Below are 26,945 nucleotides of genomic sequence, written 5' to 3' on the forward strand. Positions count from 1 at the left end.
AAAAGCGGGTAGTTGTGCTTTTGGCTGTTCCGTGCATAAGTTTTGTGTGCTCTTCCAGCTTTTGGTGGAAGAGAGAATCTGAGAAGCAGATCTGAGAAGCAAGGAGCGTCTTCTCTTGGTCTTGTAGCAGAAGTTCACAGTGTAGTACTGAGGGCTTCTGTAATGTATGTTCTGTGTTGCTTATAGTTCTTGGAATGTAAGATGGCTTTGGAACTGTAAGGAGCCTGTGAATTAACTTATCCGTGTTGGTAGAGTTTGAGGGATAAGCGTTTTATACAGCCTGCTTCTTGTGATGCTTAGGACATGTTATCTAGCCGTTTCTTTCTCAGTCTAAAATGCTGATGGTACATATCCTAAGAATCTCTAAGCAAAAGGCTTAGCCAGTTTGCCTCTGAAGAGAGTGGTGCTGTTGTTGACCTAGTGCTGGTGCGGATACTTGTCTGCCTCAGTAGTGAACTAGTGCAGGGAGCTGAGTCAAGAAAAACTGTTCCCTTAAGTATGATGAGCTTTATGCTGGTTTAACTTGCCTGCTCAATCAGCCCCATGAGAGGAAAATGGAAGGAGATGTGGGGAGATAGGACTGAGAATGGAATCATCCCTTTTGGCAGCAGCAAGCTGACAAAGTGTATTCTAAGCTCTTGCTTCTTTATATGGAGGGAAAAATAGAGAGCAAAGGGAACTGCTGACACACTACTTTGGGGAGCCAGAACGATGAGCAGCAAAGAGGACCAGAAAGATGTATTTTCACAGTAGAGAGCTGCTTCTCAGATGGAAGGGAACTGATTTGCAGGGCACAGAGCCCAGGCATAGCAGTCTGGAGAGTGCTCAGTTAGAGGTAAGGGACCTCTATTAGCACTGTGTGTGACTTGGCAGCATCCAAGCATCCGTTTACACTAGACTGTCAATGCAGATAACTTTTTCTTTTTTTCCTTTTTGCAAGGGCCTGCAGCTTCTTAAATGGAAAGCAAAAGCAAATGTTTTAGGTAAGTAGCAAAGAGTAGCAAGCGTGAACAGCATGAGGGGAAAAAAACAATTCTGAGATCGTTCCCATGGCTGCTTGCCTGCTTGCTGTTGGTCATAGAAAAGTGAAAGCTAGGGAACCACTGTAACTCTGTAAGTGATTTAAGTAGTAAGGGCTTGACTTGCCGAGAACCAAGAGAGCGTCAGCGTGGACGGGCACCATGTGGTGCCTAGAAACGCAGCAGTCTGGTAAGTGTCCAGCAGAGGGAACTCCAAAGATTGATAGTTACACCAGAGAAATAGGTTGCGCACACTGATACCAAAGGTGAAAGTAAACAGTGATTCCAGGAAAGTATTTTTTATTAATAACCCCTTATTGCTTCATTTGCTGAGGGTGTTACAGAATGCTCCATCAGAGAGGCATTTTCATTTTAGTCCTCGCCAGTAGTCCTACTGGCTATCCACAGAACTGATCTTGAGGTGACTACTCATAACACAACTATGTGGAACAGGTTTTCTTATGGTTTGCTGTTTGCTTACTCTGTCTGCCTCTAAGGAACTGGAGTGCATCTTTAATTTTAACCTTTCTTCTTCAAAGGAATTTCTGTACCTAGACTGCAGGTTGCATAAGCAAAGAATAAATACTTCCTAGCAAAGCGTCCTTAAAATCTTTGTAGTAGCTGAAAACTTAAATAGTTTTTAGTGAAGTTATAGTTGCCCTTTGTGTTAAATAGTGGCAATAGAACCAGCATTCCTTTATAGATTTGATAGCATATCATAAGGGATAAGAACAGAAAAACGACTGCTTGTTCAGTTAAGTCTCAGAGCAGTCAGCTGTGGGTATTGTGTAGCATGCGTGCTTGCCTAGAGAGTTCCTCATGCTTACTAAAGCGGTAATCAGAACAAGGTAAAGAGGAGTATGGCAGGAAGTATGGCTGTGCTAAGAAAGAAAAAGACTGTGTCACTGATCCTGTTTTGTGGTCTAACAGAATTATCACCCACTTAAAGTTTGATCTTCCAGTTGCAAAGAAAACTGATAATAAGTAAGAACGCTTCTCTTTTGTAATTTTTAGCACGTGCACATGTATGCTTGCTTTGCATGTTTAACTGCCCAGTGTTATTATACTGTGAAGTAGGTATGCTATGTTTGTATTTAATTCCTCTTGGGGGAGGAAATCTAACGTTTCAAATTTTATATCAAGTTATAAACTTTAGCTAGACTCATTTTGTAGTTGTTACAGAAATCCTGTGCTTTTAACCTGAGTTAGTAGGAGTTAGGAAAATGGCATGTGTAAGGCTTCTCAAAGGATTGCTATGGTAGGTAGATGGCTAAATAAATCAAATTATGACAGAATAACCTGGATTCTGATGCTATCCTGTTAAAAGAACAGAGCTCCTTGTGGCAGCAGGAGTTCAGTTCCATAGCTTCTTTAGCTCTTTTTCCAATTGTCTATAAAAGTTTTGCTTATGTATCATTGGTGTCATAGCCAACATGCTTAAAACCTGTTACGTGGTAGTCCTTTTGAGAATTTTTTTCAATAAAAATGAAATGAATGTAAGGTAAAATTAAAAGAATCTATTTAAGCATATGATTTTCTTCTCCAAGCACTGAGCTGCTTAATCTGAAAATATTCTAAATTATGTACCTTGGAGAAAAGGTTTAAAGTGATATACCAAGCTTGTTAAATCCAAAGTGGAAAATACCTTTCTGATTATTGGAGTGAAGAATGACTTAGTAGCAGTAATCTTGCCCTGATGTCAGTAAATATTTTTATATGGAGTTTTTGATATGATTGGTGTATAGTTTATTGAGAATGTTAATTGAAACTGATACTACGCAAAGTCCAGATTGGTTGATTTTGTATGTGAGCTACTGTGATCCCAATTTGGTTGTGTTTGTTTCTTTGTTGCCTCAAGCAGCTAAACTTTAACCTAGACTGAAAAAATAAAGCTAATTGACTAGATGCTGATTTCCAGTTGGTATACTGACAGTAAACACAGGAGAGTTACTAGTGTGAAAATGGGGCACCAAAAGTGAAATGAAGCCTTAGCAAGACAGAAAACTAAATGGTTGAAAATGCTGTAAATATAGTATTTGTAATCATTCTAACTACTCCTGTAACTCTGACTGCTCCTCTAATCCTGTAGCTTTTTGAAAACTCTGTTCTTTGTCATCTAATTGTTTTTTTCCAGTGCTCATCCCCATAAACATGAGCAGAGATGGACTTGTCATAAGACAGTTTAATAAAATAGTTATGTCACACGGTGACATGAGTTTGTATGCTACATGTTAGCTAGTATTTTCAGAAAGTTTGAGAAGTTGAATGCCTAACCCTTTAGACTCTGAAAAATTCTTACCTATGAACACAGGTAAGAATTCATTTGAAGTGTGTCCGATGGTATGATTGGATTCTCTAACATATGTTAGAAACTTCCTGTTACCATCTGTCCTGTGTGTCTATCACCATAAAAAATGGATCCAGATTTTGTAGAAGTCAATGGAAGGAGGTCAGTTGACTCCAGCAGAATGAGGGTCAAGTTCAAGAGAAGAAATGTGATAATTTCTGGCTTTAAAATACATTTTCTATTTGGACACTCGGTTTGATTTGCAGTGTAGTATTTGCATAGGCTTCAGTTCTACAAAGCACTTGAGAACACTTAACTTTAACAACAGGTATACTTGAATTATGTGCATGTGTCTGCCTGTAAGCCTTTGTGTGTGTTTTGAACCAGTCTTAGGAACAACGTTGATACTCATCCTGACATTAAAAATTAGGTCAAAATAGCTGGCTGAATTATTCTATAAAGAAAGATGTTTTCATAAAAAAGTATTATTTGGTTTTTGTTGTTAAGCAATAGGGCTAGATTGTTTCATCTGCAGTAGGATCCCCTGATGTTGTAATTGCTCTTTGTAGAATTTGATGTTCTCAAAATTTTTTGTATTTCAGAATGTTTTTGAGACTAATTTTTTTTTTTAAGCTACTAGAAGTTCCAATTAGTTGTGCTTCTCAACAGGCAGATGTTTACATGGAGAAACTCCTGTAGATGTACAAGGGAATGTTTGTAGCATGTAAACAGAAAATATTTTTCTTTATTAAAAACAGAAAAAAACATTTTGATAATGTTTGTAGATGGAGATTAGGAAAGCTGTTGTCATTTCAGATTGGTTTGTCCTGAGTAAACGGAATCTGTTTTCAGTAGTACTGGTAGTCCCAAGTTACTTCGGTAATCTCTGATTTCGTGCTCTTTGTAATTCATTACATCTTTGCTCATGCTTCTATAGTTTGTTTCAGGCTATGTCTTCAAACTGCAGAAGTTACAAATGACATTTAGTTAATATCTGCATGGTTGGAGGGAGCTCAGCTGAGCACAGCTCAGCACTGACAAACCTTTTGAAGGTCAGGAAGCAAACATTAATTTGGAGATGTATTTTGTGAGCCTTACGGAAATGCTGGTGACAGAGACTTGTGGTTGTCATTGACAACTGAGCGTAAAGCACTCCACTAGTGCCACAGCCTCCTCCCACTTATCTGTGGCAAAATGGCTCTTCTGAGACTAGGGCAGCAGCCCTTTGTCTTGGGAGCCCCTGATAGGATCACTGTACACTGCTTTTCCCTTTTTGTCCTTATTCCAAAGATTAGTCCGCCTCTGGGCACTCCGAAAGTCTGTGATGCTACATCTATTCTGATGTTAGAACACGTATCATTAAGTACATTCACCGTTCCTTTGTAAATAGCTATCAAAACATTTGTTGCTGTAGTTAAGTAGTTGCTGCCAATCTTATCACATCACTACTCTGCTTAAGGTTGGGGGTTAATTCAGATATAACTGTTGGCCCCTGATATGCAGGCTAATTTCACTTTAAGTTGCTAGTGTAAGGCATAGCTTAGTTGCACGTGTGGTTCCTCTTGTGAAAATTTGAATGCCTGGTGTTCCTTATCTTTACAACACCCTTGTGAGATTGGTCTGAATTATTTTAATTTTTAAAACCAGGGAACTGAGCCATAGTAAGATTTTATTATTATTATTATTATTATTATTATTATTATTATTATTATTATTTTCTCAGCCACTTAAAAAGCTAATCAACACTCTTATAGAAATGTTAACTACAATTATCAATCATTTAGATTTGGCATGTGTAATGTAGTTCAAGTCTCTCATAATAAAATCATTTGTTATCCTAAGTGGAGATTTTGGCGGGGGTGGGGGGGAGGGCGCTAAAATACATAGTCATAACATGGCTTATCTATTTATTTATTGTATACCAGTTTCACTATAAACATCTCTGCCAAGATGTCTGTTTGGGCATCTGTTCTGGATTTACTGCATGGAACAGACTTCCAAAGCTCCGTCTGAAGTGTGACTTCTTTTCTATACGACAGATGGACATTGGTTGTGATATTAAAAGGCTTTAATGTAACATTTGATGCAAGACTTTTGGATACTTTATGGTATTTACAGAAACTTTTGAATGATGTTCAGATACTAGCGCTGAAATTCTGATAGTACTAAAAATAATAATAATTCATATAATACTAATTCTGTTACACAATTCTTTCTTCCTGTGGAAAGGTTTTGTATGGCATAAAAATGAGTAACAGATTAAAAAAAGCCATGAAGTACTTATACCGTTTGTGCTATGAATCACTGATAATGTTGTGGCAGTCCAAAACAAAAAGTATTTCAGAAAAAGGTGGAGGGAAAGAAATAGCAAAGTGTGAAAGTGCCAAAATAGTGGCAATTTTTTAAACTTTGAAATCAGATAGAATGAGGCGCCAAGGAAATCTTGGTAGTTCAGAGCAGCTGTTGCTTCAGATGTAAATTGGGTCACGTTTCTTTTTAGGGTCTAACTAGTTGGCATTTGACAAATAATACATCTATCTTCCTTTAGTTGCTGGAGAAGAGGTTTCAACGTTTTCTTTCCTGCTCTGTCCCATACCCCTCACTCTGTAAAGTAGGATATTCCCTGAGTGGGAGGGGAATAGAAAGAAAAGAGGAAGAAAATGAGTCTTTGACTCTCCCTTTTGTGAGTAGATGATTTTTGTTTTAAGTAGCAGGGGAATGAGGCAGGCCTCAATCTACCAAACTTGTCTATATGCTGCTTGGGAAAACTGTGAGCGTCTGGAAAGGAAGAGATGCACTTTCTCTGTATGCTCAGGAAGACAGTGCAGTCTTGGCTTACAGTTGCAATGTTGCGCTTACACAAGAACAGCAAGGTTTTTTTTTGTTTTTAATGGTTTACATTTTGAAAAAGGCAGTATGACCGTTTGGCATTCAAAGAGAACCTCCCTTTTTTGAGGGATTGATTTAGTCTTTGATGCAGCAAGTTATTTAAATATTTCACTGAGCTGGGCCTGTGTCATTATTGGAGACTATCAGATGTTTGTCTAATAGTCCACTTACAATGCATTCTTTACTCTTGTTCCTTGAGTGGATTTGTTAATGGTTATTCACCATTATTTAGTAATCTGGGAAACGAGCACCTCAATATTTTCTCCTCAGAATAATTTTCTCCCTCAGATTGAGTCTAAGTTATGTGCTGAAAGTTCTTTTCTTCTCAGACAAAACTGAAAATGGCATTGGCCCCAGTCTTTTGCAATGTCTTCCCTCTCCCCCCCCTCCCCCTCTCCCCCCCTCCCCCCCCCAGTATGTTTAGGGTTATTTGCATGCATCCATCCTAATAGCGCTCTGTACAAATTTGTAAATGTATTGTATTTTGGAAGTATCTTTCCTGTTGATTTGGTTGCAACTATCTTTTGACCTCTGAAACTTAGTGTTAGAGTACTTTTCAGAGTGCTACCTCCTCCTCGTTTTGTGACTTTCGTTTAAACAGTTGGACCAAGGAAGATTCTTAAGAGGTTTTTTTAGTCAGAACGTTTGGGGACAGGCTTGAAGCCAGTTATTCAAAGTATTATTTCCTTTCTGACTGTATTTTCTTTGTCCTTCTTGGATTTTTCCTATTTAACATACTGCTGTTTAATGACAAAAGAAAATAAGGTTAATGCTTAAAGAAAAATGTTGCCTGTTTTTCTGTGGTCTTTCTCTGTTGAACTCTGTTGTCACCCTTATGGTTTGGACAAAAATCATAGTTGACCCGTTGAGTTTAAGCGTCTGTGTGTTAATGCATTGCCAGATTAAACAGAGTTAGCATTCCTTTTCTTCTAAACTAAATTGCTCTCTCTTTTCTTTTTTTTTTTCCCCTTCTCTCACCCCATCTTCCCTACCTTTTCATCCCTCCCCTCCCCCCATTCTCCCTCTAAAAACGTCCTCAGGAATGACTTGCTGATGGTTTGCCGCCAGCTGAATATGGAAGAGTCTGTCGCTGAGATCATGCACCAGCTGGGAGCAGATGAAAATGGAAAAATTTCCTTTCAAGATTTTAGTCAGTGCCGCATGCAACTGGTGCGAGAAATCAGGAAGGAGGAAGTGGAGCTTTCTGTGAAATCGAATGAATCTTTTAAGAAGAAAAATTTACGGGACAGGATAGCTTCCTGGCCGACTAGCAGTGATAACAGTTTAGGTAGGTATGCCTTTTAAATATTCTGCTGGTGTGATCTAAGAAGAGGTAAACTCCTGAGAGTTTTGCTATCATTTTTACTGGCATCAGGATTTCACCTGAAGGATTTTACGAATATGCTTTGGCATGATTTCCTCATACATTAGAGTGCTGTTATATTGTTATTGTCTAGCCATCCTTTATGTGGACTAGCATGTGTGCAGAACATCCTCTTCTGAAAGCCCTAGTTGTTGAAGACAACAATCTTCCTTGAAAAGGCAGGAGTTGCAGAGCTCAGCAGGTAACTGAAGACCTAGCGAGCTCTTCATTGGCTGAAAAGCCCAGACAGGTAGGTAGAAATATTAAAAGCAAGGAGACAAATAATCTTAGTCTCATGTCTTTGAGATATAATATACTGTAGGAGTGTGGGTGATTCTGGGATGCTTTAGAAAATTGATCTACTTACTTGAGGATCTGAGGGCTGGAAATTCCTTGAGATTTAGAGAATACAAATGTTCTTCTTTCCTTTTGTAATTTGTAATCCTTCCTCCCTCCATGCAAAAAAGTCAGCAAAAAAACCCTTCCCATGCTATGTGCAGGAACGCAGGACATAGGAAGGAATTGCCTGTGTTACTGAGTCTGGTCCTCTCTAGCATTGTGATCAACCATCGTTAGATTGGAAAGGTTTACACCTCCAAAATGCTTCCTTTCGCCCTATAACAAATGCAAGAGACTAGAAGACAACAGCTTCTGAGGCCAGCTCCGCAAACGCAAGGTGCTGCAGAAAGGCCTGAGGATGTTGTCAGTGCTCTGGCTCCCTGCAGCAGGTGGGTACTAGCTAAATATGACAGCGGATCCATGATCTAGGAGCTGACCCATGCCCGTGCTTCAGAAGGCAGCCATCAACCTTTGAATGTACTTAGAGATTTCTGTATCCCCTCAACCTTTTTTATTTGTTCAGAGTACACGAGCTTAGATTTTTTTTTTTTAAATACTCTGTTAATGACAGATCCTCCGTTAATCATCACAGTATTCTTTCTTTGCAAGTGTCTCAATTTAAGTTAAGAGTATACTTTACCCTCAGATCTGTTTCACAGCTCTATTTCTTCTTCGCTATCTGATCTCTTTTACTTGTTTTCATAGTCATGTTGTTGTAGTCAGTATTTCTTCTGTTTCTCCTTCGTGTGTGTGTGTGTATGTTTATATGTGTGCATATATGAAGTACAAGAGGATTAACTCCTTAGTTATGAAACTCCAGTTCCCATTCTCTATCACTGTCTGCACTGCTTCTTCAGAATCCTTGGCCTTAATTGCCTTTCCAACCCATGACTCTTCTCCAGGAGCTGTATCAAACAACACTTTAAAACCCAGATGGCTCCTACTTTCTTTTTTTTTACTGGATTAAGGATGATGTATGTTTCACAGCTCACATACATAATTATCTTTACTGCCCTTTTTATATTGGCCTTTTTTTTTCAGTACTGCCACAGATGCGTTTTTCTTTTTGGAAAAGAGAAGAACACTTCTGCCCCCAAACAGCCATACACACTGCCCCTGTTTGCTGTCTTCCTCTAGCTTTCAGAGGTTTCTAGCAACTTGTGTTTTAAAACTTTCTTAGACAATTCTGCCTCATAAATAGGGATTGTAATAAAAGACGTGTCCTAAACTTTACAGGAGGAAGCTGTTTATTACAGTCCCCAAATGCATCCCACAAAGAAATGTTATTAACTGCTGCTAAAAAAATACTGCCATGTGATGAACATTCAAATTTATTGATGTCCCCATTGCTCCCAGGACAATCCATACTCCTTTTTTTTTTTTTTCCTCCTCCCCCTGTTTACTAATGTCTTTTTGTTATACAAGGGAGATCTAATGCATTTTTTTAGTTGATAAGTCATATTTCTCTTGATAATTTTTCTTTCAAAAGTTGATTGATCTCAGGAGTAGTTTTGAAGGTATGTTCTGTGCCATGCTCATGAAGCCTGACTTTGCCATACTGTAGTTTTAAACCTATAGAAAGTTCATGCTTTCTGTGCTTGCCCTGGCTTGACTCTTGCAGATTTTGTAAGACTTGCTCATAATTGGAAAATACATGGACATGTTCCCCCACATAAACAAAAAACAGAGTAGGAAGAAATAAAAATAATGACACCCAGAATGCAACTGTTTTTTATTTGGTTGTAAAAGAAAACCATTGTGGCAGCACTGCCTAAGATGTTCTACAGATCTTTTCTTAAAGAGGCCAGAAAACGCTACTATAGTGTAACTCAGTAATGTAAACACTGAACAGAGCATGAACGTAACGAAAGCAGGGGAATGGTACCTACAGTGAAGCTTGACTTACAAGCTGCGTGTGCTTCCATGCCTTTCAAGTCTTTGGGGGATCATGTATGCAGTCTTGTTAGTGATCAGAGTGTTGATTCTATTATGCTGGTCAGCTTGCTATTGCTTTCCAAATGTTTAAGATAGGAGACATGGTGGTATGCTAAAACATACATATAAACTTGATAGATGCTCTTTGTTTTGTGTTTTTGTTTTGGATTTTTTGTTTTGTTTTGTTTTGCCAACGGTACACTGTTTTTAATAAGTTATCTTCAAAGGCTGTTTATAGGCCTTTTCTCAAGACTTGTTTCCCTGTGATGTGTGAGCAGCTGTTATCCTTTGAAAGCTTTTATCATGTATCCATATGGAGTGCATAAATTACAAAAATTCCAAATCCATTTAATTGGCACTGAGCAGCAGCAATCCTGGTTATCTGAAGCAAAAGAATCTAGCTTCTCTGATGAGGCTTTTTACACTGCAAGTTTGTATGTGACTCTACAGAGGTTACCAGTCAGACAGGATTTTGTGCAGGCTTTTCTTGTAGATGTACACAGATCCTTCACAGAGTGTGAAAATTGATGTGTATATCTTTAAAAAATATATATTACTTATAATTATTACACTTCATTATGAAGTAGAGTGGTAACTGGAAAAGTCCTAAGAAATAATTACTTTTAAATTATTATTGAACTTTTTTCTCATCTGTCACTTTTTATCATTGATGAAAAGTTATTCTAATAATTTTGCCCCCCCGAAATATTTCTTCTCCTGTGTTCCCAGGTGGGATGCAAAAGTAAGTAGACTGGATTTTAGTCAAGATGCAAGTTTCTTAATACCCAGTCATATATGTGCCGAGTAAGCTAAACCCATATCTGTTTCTGCCAGCTTGGCAATCAAATGAGAGAGTGTAAGACTAGATTTAAAAAATTAATCTTATATTCAAATGCCTGACTAAGGACACTTTTCGAGTTATTAGATGATGTTTTTTTGCTGCTTGAATATCAGCAACTCAGGTATGTTATAATATATTTTGCTACTTACTCTGCACCACTAAACTCAGTGGGAAACTTGACATTAATTTCCAATTACTAACTAGTGATTTTCATGCAAATGAAATTGAATGTGAACTCTGTTAATTTAATATTCTTTTGACATTATTTAAAATATAATAAAAATGAATAAAAAAACTTTTGAAAGTATTGTTAGAGTCTTGCAATGACTGTATGCTAACCTGACTCCTTGATGTATCACTTCAGGAGGAAATACAGGAAGAATTTCGGCTGAATGAGATCTGTTGATACAGTTCCCAGTTTTGGAGACAGAGGTGCAGTGATAGGCACCTTAAATCTGTGTGAATAATCTGTCCACTGATGGAGATGGATCACTTAGCAAATGCAGCCTTGTAATACAGCAGAACCATACCTCTAATGATTTAAGGCAGGAAGTTAGCTGAATAGGTATGGCTTCTGTCAGTTTTTTCAATGTTGTATGGTTTTAAATGTTTTATGTGAAAGCTAGAATTAGATTTATATTTGTTATATGTTGTATAGATTTGTCTAGCTCTTTACAGATAAATCACAGAACCACAGAACGGTTGAGGTTGGAAGGGACCTCTCGCGATCATCTAGTCCAACCCCCCTGCTCAAGCAGGGTCACCTAGAGCACATTGCCCAGGATCGTGTCCAGACGGCTTTTGAATATCTCCCAAGGACGGAGACTCCACAACCTCACTGAGCAACCTATTCCAGTCCTTAGTCACCCTCACCGTAAAGAAGTTTTTCCTCACGTTCGGATGGAACTTCCTGTGTTGCAGCTTGTGCCCGTTGCCTCTCGTCCTATCGCGGGGCATCACGGAGAACAGGCCGGCCCCATCCTCTTGACGCCCTCCCTTCAGATACTTGTACACGTTGATGAGATCCCCCCTCAGTCTTCTCTTCTCCAGGCTGAACAGGCCCAGCTCTCTCAGCCTTTCTTCAGAGGAGAGGTGCTCCAGTCCCTTCGCCATCTTAGTAGCCCTCCGCTGGGCTTGCTCCAGTAGCTCTCTCTCTCTCTTGTATTGGGGAGCCCAGAATTGGACACAGTACTCCAGGGGAGGCCTCAGCAGGGCTGAGTAGACGGGCAGGATCACCTCCCTCGACCTGCCGGCAACACTCTGCCTAAAGCACCCCAGGATCCCATTGGCCTTCTTGGCCACAAGGGCATATTGCTGCCTCATGGTCAACTTGCTGTCCACCAGGTCTCCCAGGTCCTTCTCTGCAGAGCTGCTTGCCAGCGGGTCAGCCTCCAAATGGCAAATCGCCTTTTTTTTTTTCCCATGATAAAGATAGCCTGTTTATAGTATCTGTTGTTTTTGAGGGTGAACAAAATGAGGTAGTTTATCAGTAAATTCTTTCTTCAGGCAGATGAGTGATTTTTCTGTACCTGCTGATCTGATTTCATATGCTAGGTAAACAGTTATGAAAACCAGAATCCATAAGCAGTCTTTCACTCTAGGATAGTGATTAGTAATTAATTTGTAGCCAGCTCCCCTGTTCTCTTTACTAAAAGGCAGTTCCTTGAAAATCTGATATGGTAACTTATTTACATCATATATCAGGCATGAGAATAACTCAAAACAATGGCAGAAATTCGGTCTCAAATTAAGCTTATGGGTAAGTATGAGAAGCAGGCCAGTTGGGGCAGAAAACCATTGCTTTTCCCTTGCGTTGGCTCTGTGTTTGACCAAATTGCTTTCAAGAAGTTGATGCAGTGATTAGATTTATTTAGGCTATATTTAATTAAGTGCTATGGAGTTAGAGCTCATACGGACCTGTAGGAGTGCTGCAGTTTCTTCTTGAGGCTTCTGAGCAAAGTTTCACGCTAGGGTTATTTAATGTGAAAGTCTCTTAGGCCGAGTTTAACTGCGTATGAACTTAGATTAATTATAAGTGGTTCAGTTTTTTGCTTTTAAATATTCCTTCGATGCTGCTGTTTCTGTGCTGAGAAGGAGAATATAAGTTTTTTGGTAGAAACTTAAAGCAGTTAGTTCTATGAGCAGCAGAACAAATGAAGCTGGTTTTCCAAGGAATTTATATTTGACAGTTGATTGACCTTCATATTAAAAGCTGAGTGGATAGTATACTGGGTATTAAATAGCAATGAACCTGTGCAAAATGGAAGTCTTTCCTGAAGAATGGGTTCCCTGATGTCTTATAGGGCACAAACCTGGACTGAAGCTTTCTGATGGTTCGTGCATTCATATAATCATGACAGCTGTACTGCATCAGACCAAAGATTCTTCTGAAGTGGTGTACTACCTCTTAGAGTGACGAAAAGCAAATGCTTTGAGAAGGTTATTAGAATAGGGCATGCACGGCTGAATTTCAGTTCAGGGGCTTTGAACCAGAGACAGTTGCATGCATGCGCATGCACTTGCTCACACACTTGCTCATCTTCCCTTTTCCCTCCCTCTGTGATACTGTCTTCCAGAAATGTATCTTGGAACTCATGCAGCTCTCTCACATTCACAATGTCCTGCAGCCAGAATTTCCACAGCGTACCTTTGTGTTACGTGAAGAAGTAACTTCTTTTCCTTTGCGTGGCCACCTTCTGTGTTTTTGTTGTTGTTTTTCCTGGCGCATATAGTAGAAGTTGAGCTCACGTTGCGCTTTTTTTTTTTTTCTCCTCAGCGGGAGCACTAATAGGCTCTCTTAGTGTTACTTTCCACGGAATTTGTAGGAATTTAGTGTCTTTGAGACTTTGATGCTGCTATAAATGTCTTTGAAATTACCAAATATATTTAAAAAGTTGGAGGGAAGGGGGAAGAAAGACTGACTGGGGCACAGCATGCCTGCAGGGAGAAACCTGGAAGAGTTGGTACAGTTGCTGCTACCAAGAGCCAGTGCAAGTAAGGGCTGGCCGAGACACGAGCATGCAGCTAGCGCTGGAGCCTTGATCTATGGCCTTCTGAGCACCGCACAGCTCTGCAGAGCACCACAGCTCTGGCTCGTTCGAGACTAACATTCCTGCACGATCAAGTGCTGTCTATGCTTTTTAGCCAACCCCAGCAGCAAGACGTGGAGGTGTGGCTTGTCAAATGGAGTGTGAAACTAGGTTCCAGCATCATTTGATTACTTTGGTCCCAGCTGTGCTTTCTACACGAACTCTAGTAAGCTTGAGGAACCAAAGGCGTTCAGAGAGGCTGTGCTTCATTTGGCTGGTGCTCTTTAGGGAGGAGCATGTTGATACAGCCCACTCCCCGGCTTCTGTAAAATAAGGATTGTCTTGCAGAACGTTTCTGCTTCTCCTCTCCTAACTAATGTGGTGACGTACTCTCCACCTTGCCCACCTCTAGTGTTACCAATGTAGATCTGAACTATTACAGTTCCTAGAGCAACAAGCAATGCAATGAGGATGTTTTGTTTGCTTGGTTTGGTGCATGTGAATTAAGGTCAGATCCAAATTGAGAGCATCTAAAATGGAGGTTAGGGAGGCTCCATCATATACAGAGAAAACTGAAATATGAGAGAAAATAATACTGCTTCTTCAAAAGTGCATGTCAGACTTGTGCATTGCGGTTCATGTTCATGGTGTAACTCATGGCATATAAAATGCTGCTCGTACCCTTTCGAAGTATTCTTGCTTGTCTTGGCATGATCTAAAAGTGTTTTGGGGATTTCTTCTCTAAGCTATTTAGAAAATGCTAAGTCTAAGCAAAAATTATCAGAGGTGTCAGATGCATTTTTCTAAGAGGTTCAAGTCTTTTCCTTCTTGGAGCAAAAACTATTGACTTGGTTCATTTCTCCCCTTAGATAATTTCATAAAACAGATTTATCCCCTGGAGTATGTTGCCTTATTTAATCTGGATGGGGTTTAGCTATGGTTTCCTTCCTTTAGAGCTTGTTATCCTCGCTTCCAATCCTAAGGAGAAAAGGGCAGAAATAACATAGCCTAACATAGTGTCTTCTGTGCGGCGTTCATCAAACCAGATATGGGTATGGTGGGAAGAACAAGATCTGGTGGTGATGCAACAGGCTAGGCGTAGAGTGATTCTCAAAATTTAGTGCATCTTCCGTAACTGCTCCTCCCAGAGCAAATTGTTTCCTTCTGGGCCATTGTAGAAGCCTTCTGCAAAAGTTCTGATGAAAAGTTTTTCTAGGACTGGGTGGTGACTTGAGAGTGCATTTTAAAAAACATACCTGTGCAGTCTTTTTTCAAAAACTTTATTCTAAATTCTCCTAGAACTAGTAATGCATATTTAAGAGAAAACTTTCTGTATTTTTAAATAAACATTCTCACCATCTGTGTGTGAGAGGTGATTTGTAGCTATATGGAATAGCAATAATAAGTAGAATTTATTTCTAAACTCTAAGCTCCGCTGTAGTTAAAGTATTTTTATCTTGATGTCCTGAAATGCTTATTTGAAGGAAATGATTGGGATGGGTCCCAGATGTATGCTTTCCTGGCATATAGTTAGTTGAGCAGTGTGTAGGAAGCTACTACGTTGTCAGCAGACGCAACTGAAGAGTACATTTCTCTGTGTTGCAGGTGGTAAAGCAGTAGTCCTCTTGGGAATAAAAAAGCTGCTCTTCTTTTAGTCTGGAATATAATGACAAGAGTTGATCAAAAATTTTTTGTAGAGAAATTCCTGTTGTAAAAACTGAGGTATTTTGTGGAGGTAGCAGCTTTGGTGGTGTGTAAAGTATTCTGACATTTGTCTTGCTTCTTGCTGGCTCAAGTGGTGTAGGCCCTTTGGCTTTCAGGGTCAATGTTGAGAAGTCAGATGGTGTGCACTGCCTCTCAAATCCAAGGAATTTCAGGTCCCTGCGACAGTGTGAAGAATCTGGAAACTCAGGTTCTGGGAGTCTTGCAACTAGGACTGGAAAACCTGTACTCCCGCACTCTTGATGGTGGGTAGTATAGAAACAAGAGGAGTGCGTGTTTCATTGAGCAGCGTGGTTGGCTGATTTGTTTTTTATCAGAAAGTCTATATGTTGATATTCCAAAAATGGATGGAATTTGTTTTTGTGAGAAGGGCAGATATTTGTCTGAACTTGTGGACTAAAATCCTCAGTTTTTGACAGTCTTAAGTTTTGATCATTTTTATTTGCATATATTTGCTGCCATGTTATCTTTCAAATTGTTTTGTAATCTGATTTAAAATAAATGAATAGATTTTTAGAGTATATTTCCTGTTAAATAGGAAACATAGTTACTCTGAGAGGCCTAGGTCATGTACAGTACTGTAACCACTGACAGTGAAGCTGGAGCTCGTGGTCTTTGGTTCCTGCATGGGAGTGGGTTCCCTGACTTGCACAGAGCCTTTTGTAGTTACCTCCTTGTGGTTTTAAGTGGGTTTTATTTCTATTCCAGACACAAACAGTTCTGCCAGAAGGTTCTTGAGAATCCAAAAGGATATTTATTCATTCATCCTCCCCTTCCTTGTTAGTTTCTTATAGCTCTTCTGGGAAAAATATCACAGACAGCAGAATGTGAGAAAGTTTACATTCCGTTATAGAGAAAACAACAGAAATAGTTTTAGTAAGCTCCAAATATGACTTTTTAATTTTTACTTCTCTGGTTGGATTGGCTTAGTATGAAGTTGACCCTTCTGGACTTTGGAACACAGCTTATTTTCGGTTGTTTTTGTTTACTGTACCTTATTTGAACAATTAGAAGTCTCTTCAACTTTTAAATTTTCTTTGAAATGCATTTGACCTTTGTAGTTTTGCATCAGCTTATGGGAATTAGATGTCCGAATGTCCAAAGGGTTATTCTCCACTCCTCTTTATTTCCTCCCCCAAGCCCGTTTTTATAGCTAGGCCTACTCCTTGACATCTTACCCAACTGACTACTTCATGTGAAATGACTATTTTTGGTTAATTTTGTAAGTCTTTACCTCCACCCAGTAGTGCCTTTATCTCCAGAAGTGTATGTATTATTAAGTTAGTAGGGAGCTTGGAAATGACTAGTGCTTTTCAGAAATATCCCCATTGCCTTCTTTGAGTAGCAGAATAAGTGGTCAAAATTCCCAATCTTTTTAAGAGGTTGTCACATTTTAATTGTTAAATAAAAGATTAGCCCAAAATAAAAAGATTTGTGTGCCGAAAAATAGTCATTCTTAGGGTAAGATTATGCTTTAGGGAATGCAGAAAACTGTCTTCAGTCAGTCAGAGCCTAAATTTTGAGTAGTGAGAGGAAAGGAAAAGAGGGCAAACCTCTGGCTCACCTTAGAAAACTGCAGTGTCACCGATGGCTTAAAGTTATTACCTGTTTATGCCCATTGGGTGATCTGTTGTGTGAAATAAGGTCATGAAATCAGATGGAAAATATCTCCAGTAGTTGTCATATACTTGTGCAAAGGCATGAAGGAGATGTTTATGATAATAAAATAAATAAAATATTTATTCAGCTGTTGATTAGAAAATTATGACTGATTGAAATAGATTTTGAGAACAGAGGTTAAGAATGAGCAGAGAGGAGTTAACCGTCTGCCCACTCAGCACTAAAACCGTCAGACTCTGGAAGGAAGTTTCTGCCAGAAACTGAGAGCTGTGCCTTGTGCTCCTATAAATTATTTTCTGTAATCAGTGATCAGACTTTGGATCTCTGCTGTTAAGACTGTCCTCATCCAGTAAGGTGTGGCTATGGGACCTAGTGGGTGGTTGTACTCCTCTCCTCTTACCTCGTGAACTATCTTCATGTTTGCCATTCTTAAGCCAGGTTCATTCGAAAAGTTGATACAGGGCTACTCTTGCAATACCTGACTTGCTCTGATATCCCAAATACTTTCAGCAGCTAGTGTGGCTTCAGTGCCCTACTGTCCTGAAGAATGATCTCTTCTACTTTAAGAACAGAAATAAAATCACAGAATTCTGGGTTCATCAGTAAGGTGTCTGATAAAGCTGACCTTCACCAAACCAAAAAGCCTGGCTGTACAGATAGACTTGCAGTTACGGTTGGCGTCTGTTTCCCTGTTGCAGAGTACATGGTTTCTAGAAAGAATGTTAATTGTTCTAGAGAAGATGAAATAGCATTTGCTTTCAAGTTAACAGGATGAGATAACACTGGCACAAGAGCATCAGAATCCTCTCCTGAGGGCTGAATCTTCTTGCTGAGAGCTTTCCAGGGAGCAAAGGAAGATTAACTAGCAAGAAGTCTCAATGCAGATGGGCAGGGTATCCCATCATAGTTACATTAGTCAAGGGAATTGCTGTAAATTACTTTAAACAGCAACTGAAACTATATCTTTGATCATGGAATCTCGTCTTTCTATGCATCATTTGCTGTGATCAGACTGAACTGTTCTTTGCTTTTTATAGATGTGACGTTATAAGACGTGTAAAAGTTTAAATACATATAAACTGTAGGTAAATAATTAAGAGCAGGGGCTAACTGAATGAACAGCAAAACCTACAAAACAGGAATCTTAAATGTTTCAGATAGCTGGAAAACTCAAAGCTTATGTGATTGACCTTACAGCTAGTAGTGTGTACAGACCTATTCTAGATAGTCTACAAAACACTAGAAACAAAAGCTTCCTCGTACATGAATGTTTGCTGTAACAGGAGATTTCCTCAGGATCAATTGCAGGTCAAGACAGATAAGTGCTAGTAATGTTAGGAAATCAATCAAAAGAATATTTATGTAGAAAATGCTACTGGGTCAAAGCATCATTTTTTTGAGGTCGACATTTACCCTTTAAATGTATAGGAGTCTCCACTGTATGCAGTGTAGTATTTTTTCCAATTAGTTAAATTCAGTCTTTTTCTGTTTTCCATTTGTGGATGTCAGAACTTCTCTTATTTTCTGGGGTTTGTACCACGAGACAGAATAGCTGACAAGTTACAGATGTGTTAGCTAAACTAATTTTTATATCCTGTTGCAGGTGTTGGGGAACTATTTTGTTTAGAAATTGTCTGTACTTTCTTTGAAAATAAAGGTACTCTTGGTGCTAATAATGTGTCTTTATCTCTACATTTGCTGGATTTCTTCCTTTTCTTCTATTTGTAGCTCTCTCTCTAAATTGTGAAAGACTGAAGATAGCAAATGGGACAGGAATTTTTCTCTGGTTGATCTTTTTTTTTCCCCCCCCCATGAACTTGCCCTTAGCCCTTTACAACCAACCACTACCCACTTCCATGGGCATAAGCATATGGATTGGGCTGTCCCAGGACTTGCCTAATCAGAAACTGATTTTTATGCTGCATTTTTAAACAAGTCTGGTGTATTCATTCAGTCCATTAAGAGTGTATTTGGCTGTCTTACGGCGTAATTGAAACTCTGCTTATGTAATTCAAAAACAATGATATGCCTTTCTGTTACATGGCTGATATAAATAGTGTGCAACTGAATTTTTTTTCCTGCTTTGTGGTTGTAATAGCATCATTTCTGCTGCATGCTTACTACCTGGGAATTTCCACAATAATTTTGTTTCTTTTAAGACAGAAATCTTATGTTTGGTGTGATTAAACCCAGAATAAAATACCGGAAATGTCTTCTTCCGTAACAGTCATCTCTCCTTGCACCTTTAGAATGTGTATTTTAAATTAGTTGAACTTTTAACCATTTTTAACTCAAGAAGTTTTCTTATGTCTTTCCTGGAGGGTTGTATCCATCTGTGACTGATAGGTAACTTCTGAGCTGGCACAGTGTCACAAGTATGTTCAGTATTATAGCAGATGGTACAATCTACAAAAAGCCCTTGGGTCTTTTGGGAAAAGCTGATGTTGTTAACTTTAAGGTAATTAGTGGTGTGAGCCCTTTTGCAGACCAGTGTCTTTTGACTAATAGAAACTTAAAGTGCAGATACTTTGCTGAACGTATGTTTAGCTCTGTGAAAACGAGTATCTGTATAGTATAATCTACTCTCTTAATTCTGTGGCTGTGCCTGCGCAGATACCCTGGTTGTCTCCTGTGTCCTTGTCTAGCTGGCAGAAGGCAGAACTGATTCCTAGGCTCCTGAGACAACATCTCTGCTGCTTTAGCTCCCTTGGTTGCAGGAAATTTTTTTTGTGATGCTGTAGCCACGAGAGGGCAGAGATACCTAACACTGTACATTGTACATTGTCACTAGTCTTAGTACACTATACACGCACTGTAACGTAGTCATGCTTTGAATGGGAAACAGCTATTAGTAATACCTTAGCTTGACTGTTTTGGAAAGCTTGCGGAAAGTATTTAGATTAAGTACACTGATGCGTAGTCTCGATGTAAAAGTAACTGAATTAATCTTAATCTTTAATCACTACCTGTACCTGTGATAATGAATCATGTTAGTTATATTAGGACAAAAGGTAATCTTGTACTTAGTAGTCAGTACAAAATAATTGTTTTCTGTTATTTTCTAATTATATTTTAAAAGACTGGCATATTATCATTGCAGTAAGCCAGGGAAAGCACCTATGAATTTCTTAAGTCGATTTGTCACGCATAGCTGCTTTACAGAGGTATTGATCTAAAGCTACAGATTAGTTGCTGTCATGCCTCCCTTCTTGCTGTTTTTCTCTTTGCACATTTGCAAATTTAATTTTCTTGGTTGGGGGAGGGAAGGCATTCTCCTAATTGTTCATAATATGGTATATTACTGCTCCCTGGCATTTTACTGAATAAGAAATAATCACTGATTAGTAAGCGCTCACTTAGAATACTAATCAATGTTTCAGAGAGGGAAAATAGCTGTGTGAAGAAGTGAAAGCTTTTGCGCTATGATGATAGCATTACTGACAATTACTATTTGCTGATGGTGTGGTGCATTTGCAGTTTTGCTCTACCTGTAGATCTCAATTCTGTGTTGACTTTTCTGTTAACTTAGAATGTGTTCTTGGACAAGTCAATTGTTTATAATCTTCATTAGTCTACATATGAAATAGTACATGCTGCCCAGAGTTATTAAACAATTTAGCGTCTACTATGGAATGTTTTAGGAGGTTATTGAGTATAAAACATAGCAGCATTTTAAAAGGAGTCAGTTGTGTGGAAAGCAGAAACACCTAAGGATGAAGTAGTTACCAATGAAACAAAATTGGAAAACGTTGTTAAATCTCTTGTTTCGGGGTTTAACCCTATCTCTGACTATAGGAAATTGGGAGTGCTGTACATGGACAAATAGGAACTAGTAACCCTACATCTTCATCGTACAAAAAGTTTATGTGAAGCGTTCATTGCTTGTCACTAGATATATGATAGTATTCTTGTGCTTATTTGTAATGAAACAGCTGGTGATTGACACTTCCTAGAAACTTGAACTATAACAAGCAATCCTGAGGTAATCAATAAGAAAGGCAGCGCTAACATGAAAAGGTGATAAACTGCACATGTAGGAGATTAATTTTATTGATATTACTTCAGTGAACAAAATAGGTAGATGTTTCTCCTGTTTTGTACTTAGACTAATGCTGCCCTTTATTCTGAAAGAATGAATTGACACTTTTTCTTTCTGTGGTTTGTAGCTGTTGTAAATTATTCAATTTTTACTCTTACTAAATAATGTATGCAAATGCTATTATTTTCTATCCTGAGTCTTGTAATTTGTTAAATGGCCTATGTGTTGCAAGTGTTCTTAGTGTTCTTAGGGTTTTTTTTTTTTTTTCTTCTGGCTTTGCCAGCATGTGCAAGATGTGGAATAATGTTGGGGAAGCTATTTGCTTTTGTTTTCTTTGTGGACAGGCAAGCAGGCTCATTCCTGTATTCTTTATACACATCTCATACTAAGTTGTTCTTCCATTTATGCTTTTTAGGTGCCCTGTCAGGAGCCAGAGAAAGCTGGGAATACGATTCAGGAGCAAGAGACCTTCAGAGCCCTGACCTCCAGAGTCACTTTACCCTACAAAAGCTGTTGGAATATGGTGGAAGCAATGTGATTCAACAGGCTGCTCTGCAGAGGCTTCTATCTCAGGCGTCAAATCTCAGCAGCTCTGTTGGAGGAAGTTATTTAGAACTTGCCAACACTGTAAGTGCCTTTTGCCTCTGCTTTTAAGTTCTTTATAAATTTTTTTTTCTTGTTTTTCTCCAGATCAGCCTTATTAGTTCAACCTTTGAGCCTTTTTGGAAACAGTATCAGGCTGCTTTTTCTTTTGTTTACCAAAATGCCGTTATGATTTCGGCAGTTGGTAGGTGTATATCAGCTCTGAGGTCATAGGATAATTCCAGTTTGAAGGGAACCTCAAGAGGTCGTCTAGTCCAACGTCCTGTTCAAGAGTTAGTGTCTAACGGAAGTGATAGCTGGCCACAGAGAGCAATTAACTTCACTAAGCTGCATTATTTAAATACCAACAATAACAACAACAGATCTTGTTTTTAAAAAGTGTTTTTAAAAGCCTTTTAAGGTTTATATTCATGGACATGGTCAGACCTAGAACTGAAAGTTTCCTCGTGCAGAGTAAAAATATGTAGGTATTAATACATATCTAAAGAAAAAAGGAGTTCAAGAAAGTCGATGATTCCTTAAAGGAATTGCATTCTCTTTTTACCTAGGAAGAATAGTAAGAGATCAACTGAGGTGAATCCTAAGCTCTTTGATCTTCAAAGTTAGACAGTAACATATTAAAACTAGACAGAATGGAAAATGAGTAGACACAGTATATAGATGTGTTATAAAGAAGGTTAGTTAGCTTCATTTATTGGTTCCAGTACTTTTCTGGAACTGTGGACAATTTTTAAGTAAGAATGAACATCTAGCTCTATAAAAGAACAAATCACGTCTGGCCAGTCTCATATGTGCTTTAACAGAATAATAAACTTTGGAGATAGAGGAGGAAGAGTAGATGTCATGCATCTCTGGCAACACGTTTGACCCTGCCTTGAATAACATTGTCATAATCAAGCTAGAGAAACATGGTCTAAATGAAGCTGCTAATAGATGAATATGTACCTGGTTTGAGAATTGTGGGGCACAGGTTTTTGAATGTCATTTCGAGCGCTTTGTTCTCTGATTTCTATGAAGACACTGCCAAACACAAATCAAACTGTGCTGGTAAAATCAGTACTTAAAACTTCCCCACACTGAAAGCTGCTGTTGTGGTCATTCCTTTAAAAGGTGCAAATCTAGGGAAGGTAGTGAAGCAATATATAATTTCCTGTTCAGTTTTACACATTCCATAGCTTTGATTTCCCTTAAAAATTACAATTTTTGGAAAAACATGAGCTATTTCCCAATGTATTATTTTAAAGGATGCAGAGTTCGCTTTTACAGAAGCTTAAATGGAGCTGCTTAAGACCAGCATAGCTAAGGGGAAAAAAAGTCACTTGCACACTTTTGTGTCTGGTTTATAAACTATGAGTTGCTATGTCCCTATTGGATCTGGTAGTTCGTTTAGGTGGGTATGTACTGACGTTTCGTCTTTCCGTGTTCCTCCTGACGGATGATTCAGAAGCAGTCGACTTTGGTAACCTGTCGTATATTTGCAGATACAAAGGCCCAGGTGTGCAGTGTTATTCTAGAATGCAAAGTGTGAATGCTACTGTGTTGCTCTGAAAGTGGAAATCTTAAAAATGCTGAAGGATCATAAGAAATAAAGACTCCCAGATATTATGGCTTTCTCTTTATTTCCATCTCTAAATTCCTTCTGTATTTACTGCTGTCAAAGACGTATGATCTTTGTTTTAACGAGCGTATGTCATGCTTCTGCTTTTAAATATTCTTCCTATGGTCTTTCAAACCATAGTACAATAAGTAGTCTCTCATTTATATGTAGATGAATACAAAAATGTCTCCATTTGACTCCTGCTAAGCATGGTATCATGAGTCATATGTAAATTTTTGCTTTGGCTTTATTAAAATAGAGAAAGAGAATTATAGTTTATTTTGTTTTTCAGTGTATTTCAATTTATTTCATTTACACTGTTCTTAATACTGGGGGACATGCTTACTGAAGACTAAATTTAGACTCCTTTGAAGAGATAGCTGCAGCTTTCTTAGGGCTGCAATTTATTATGCGTGGTTCCTTCTCTATCTCAAATTGTTTTACCTAATTACGTTTGCCACAATGACAAGCCTAACTGCTCCCCTGCATTCATCTTTAGAAATAACAGATCTCAGCTTTCGCATTTTTGTGGGTTGAATCCAGCAGACTTTCCTATTTGTAGATGAGGAGCTGGGCGGACCCCTTCGTACTGTAACCAGGGTTACTTCAAAAAAACTTGTGGAGATTGAATACCTGCATTCCTTCCCTTTGGCAGTTGAGTGTATTTCTTTTGGAAAACTGCGTAATAGAAGGACAAAGATTTTAAAATAGACTGTGCAGACGTTTCTTTCTAGAACTTTAAATGCTCCTAAAGTTAACCAGAGAAGTTTTTCTTCTTCAGAGTGCTTACAAAAAAGCAGAGCAGAGCCTCTCTGTGTCATCTTGCTCTTATGAAACAGTTCTTGACAGCTGAACATCATCTCCCGGTTACATCTATGCAGGCCATATGGACACACTCTTGAGAGCAATGATTTTTACATTTCCTTATAGACTTTTAGACTTTAGACTCACAGTTTTAACATAGCCATTATTGTTTTGCTGAACGTAAATCACCTGGGTGCTTTCTGGTTAGCAGCCATGTGATTCCGTCCCCCCACCCCCACCCCTTCTGGGCACCTTGAGGTGTTTTTCCCTAGCAGAGTGTCATTTCTGGTTATTTAATTTTCTGCTTCGTTTTTCTGACAGCCTACTTTTGATTTAAAACTATGCAGTCAGGCTAAAGACATCCCTGTGGTGACTGCTAATATACTTGTACAGCACAGATCACACTCATGAGTCAATGCAGAGTGTCTCCATGCCCCTCTCAACGTTGAGGTAAGTTTTCCATGTGCAAAAGGTAAAGGAACATCAATCGACCACTACTTGGCTCAGTTTCTATAAAGGGAAAAAAAATGGCATTTTTGAAATCCTGTGAACATACAGCTGAGCAGAGCTTTATAAAAATACGATATCTGTTCCTTCAGTTACTTTCGTCCCTGGTCCAGTGTTGATTTATCCTAATGTGTGCAAATATCTCAACAAGAAACTTCAACCTATTTTTGGAGGTATGGAGTGCTGAATAGTCAAAGGATCACATAATTATTCTTATTTTTCTTGCTTGGAATTTGGTTTCATGTGAAGTGAAAAAGATATATATATATATTTTTTTACTTTGGGGAAGATTATTCTGGTTGCCTGGAGGGAATGATACAAAAATGAAATTGAAATGTAATGATTTATATTCATCATTGCTTATGTTTTTATCCATTAATTTCATTTAGCTATGTTTTGGTTAATTTACATGTGTTCAGATTCAGCTTTTGTTTTAGCTGAATAAATTATTCAGTAGTTTTTACAGGGTTTGTAACTCTTCTAACATTTTTCAGATTAACTGTTGTTAAGTTTGAATAGTAAGAACACATTTCTCTTTATAGCTTTTCACTTGGATACCAGTATTTATGACTAACATATTAACCTTTAACTTGACATATCACTTCTTACTGATGATGTACCTGTTAATGTCATTAGGTTGAATACTATTGTAAATGTCTCTGATAGGAACCTTTGTATGTGCTCCAAACGTAATCATTTATCCGCTTGGTTTTTATTATATATGGCTATAAATAATCTAACTATTTTTCATGGATAAGAAAGAATTTCAGTATCTCAAAGGAATTCTTTCAGGAATTTGCATGTTTGGGATTTTTTTGTTTGTACTTGAAGCTTCAAAGTTGGATGCGAATCACTAATATGGATGGCCATGTAAATGCATTGAAATAACTGATTTGTGTTGCCACATCTGTTTACTTCCCAGGAGGCCATGCAATCTTGATTTTTTTTTTTTTTTTCTCCCCCTGTAGTGCTATCAGAAGGGATAGCACTTGTTTCTAGGAGATAAAGTATTGCTGTTCTCTGAAAACGTTGCTCATGGCAGCAGGTGGATATCATATGCATCTTGCACATTAGAATTCCGGTGAAGTTTAATAACCTGAAACAACAAGATTTGGATGTGCTTAATTCTCTTTCCCGTTCTCCCTGCACATGGTTAAAATAGACTGATTAATTGTGTTCTTTTTTTACTTTTTTATTTTTTGAGTATAATGTGTGCACTTTTGGTTTGTTTTTATGTAAGTGTTCATACGCGTCTGTGTTCTTACTATTAGTTTCTGTTGTCACTCAGCATTGGTAAGACGATAGATTTATACTTGTGTAAATGTGGCTACTTCTGACAACATGTAAATCCATTTCACGTGGTTTGATTTGACATGATAACATGATTTTATGCCTCTCTTCTGTCAGCCATAAATAACTGTTTTGTTTGGACGAAAGTCTCGGCACACCGGTCTTACATTTTGGAAATGTGGCCCCGAGTATCTCTACATGTGTGTATTTGTTTTTTTACTGTCTCATCTCTGAACTGATTTGGTGCAGGATCCTTTAATCTCTGATATTTCCTTCCAAAGACACTCTAGCTATATTGGAAACTGTTGGACTAGTTTCCTTAGCCGCTTTCTACGACTCTTTTTGATTGAAAACATTTAGGAATAGGTTTGATGGGGATATTATTGACTTGGGAAGGGGAGGAGTACAGCTGTATTTTTGACAAGAGTGTGGGGTAGGATTTCTTCATAACCACTTGCTTTTAGTAGGCTATGTCGCTGTTTTGTCTTCAGAGCTGTAGCGCGAGTGCCACAGGTTTGCCTGTTGTTACTAACTCAGAGAGAAGGGCATATTTACAGAGTTTCCAGCGTTGCTTCCTGCACCATCGTATTGTCCTGGCCAATTAATAAGGAGGCATAATCCTGCTTACCTTGTGCAGGGCTCTCAGTGCAAGATGGGTGTGTCTAGGTGGATGACGCTGGCCCAGGTTGCTCCAGCTGCCAAATCTGCACTTGCTTCTCATCTTAAGAGAAGAAGATATTGGGCTGTCTTCATAGAGAAAGAAGAACAGAAAGCTAATGCAACAAGATTCTTAATGCATCTTCTTTTAACTATTCTGGAAAACAGTCTTCCTTAGCTATTGCTCTCTGATTTGCATGTATGTGTACCTCATTTGGAAGTATTAAAGACTTCTAGCGAGCTTGGGAATCAACTATTTTTATCCTGAGTCTATGTGCAACAAGGTTTGGTTTTTGTGCAGTGGAATTGAAGTGACTAAAGCAAATTTACTTCTGACTGAAGATTCTCTGCAAAATAGAGATATCATCTCAGTTGGATACACAACTCAAAAGTTTATAAAAAAC

The 26,945-nt window shown here is 38.5% G+C and overlaps 1 protein-coding gene across 9 annotated transcripts in view; it reads left to right on the plus strand.

Moving 5' to 3' along the window:
• LOC104150980 (MCC regulator of WNT signaling pathway) overlaps window positions 1-26,945 on the plus strand; it is a 223,396-nt gene that overhangs the window by 29,247 nt on the left and 167,204 nt on the right. For 8 of the 9 annotated variants that reach the window (XM_068927547.1, XM_068927549.1, XM_068927548.1 and 5 more), the window contains 2 exons: window positions 7,236-7,483; window positions 21,499-21,710. In XM_068927547.1, the coding sequence (XP_068783648.1) occupies window positions 7,236-7,483; window positions 21,499-21,710 (460 nt within the window). The remainder of the gene's footprint in view (window positions 1-7,235; window positions 7,484-21,498; window positions 21,711-26,945) is intronic. The other variant, XM_068927552.1, reaches the window with a different exon arrangement.

Source organism: Struthio camelus, chromosome Z (genome assembly GCF_040807025.1).
Source record: "Struthio camelus isolate bStrCam1 chromosome Z, bStrCam1.hap1, whole genome shotgun sequence".
NCBI classification, from domain to species: Eukaryota; Metazoa; Chordata; class Aves; order Struthioniformes; family Struthionidae; genus Struthio; species Struthio camelus.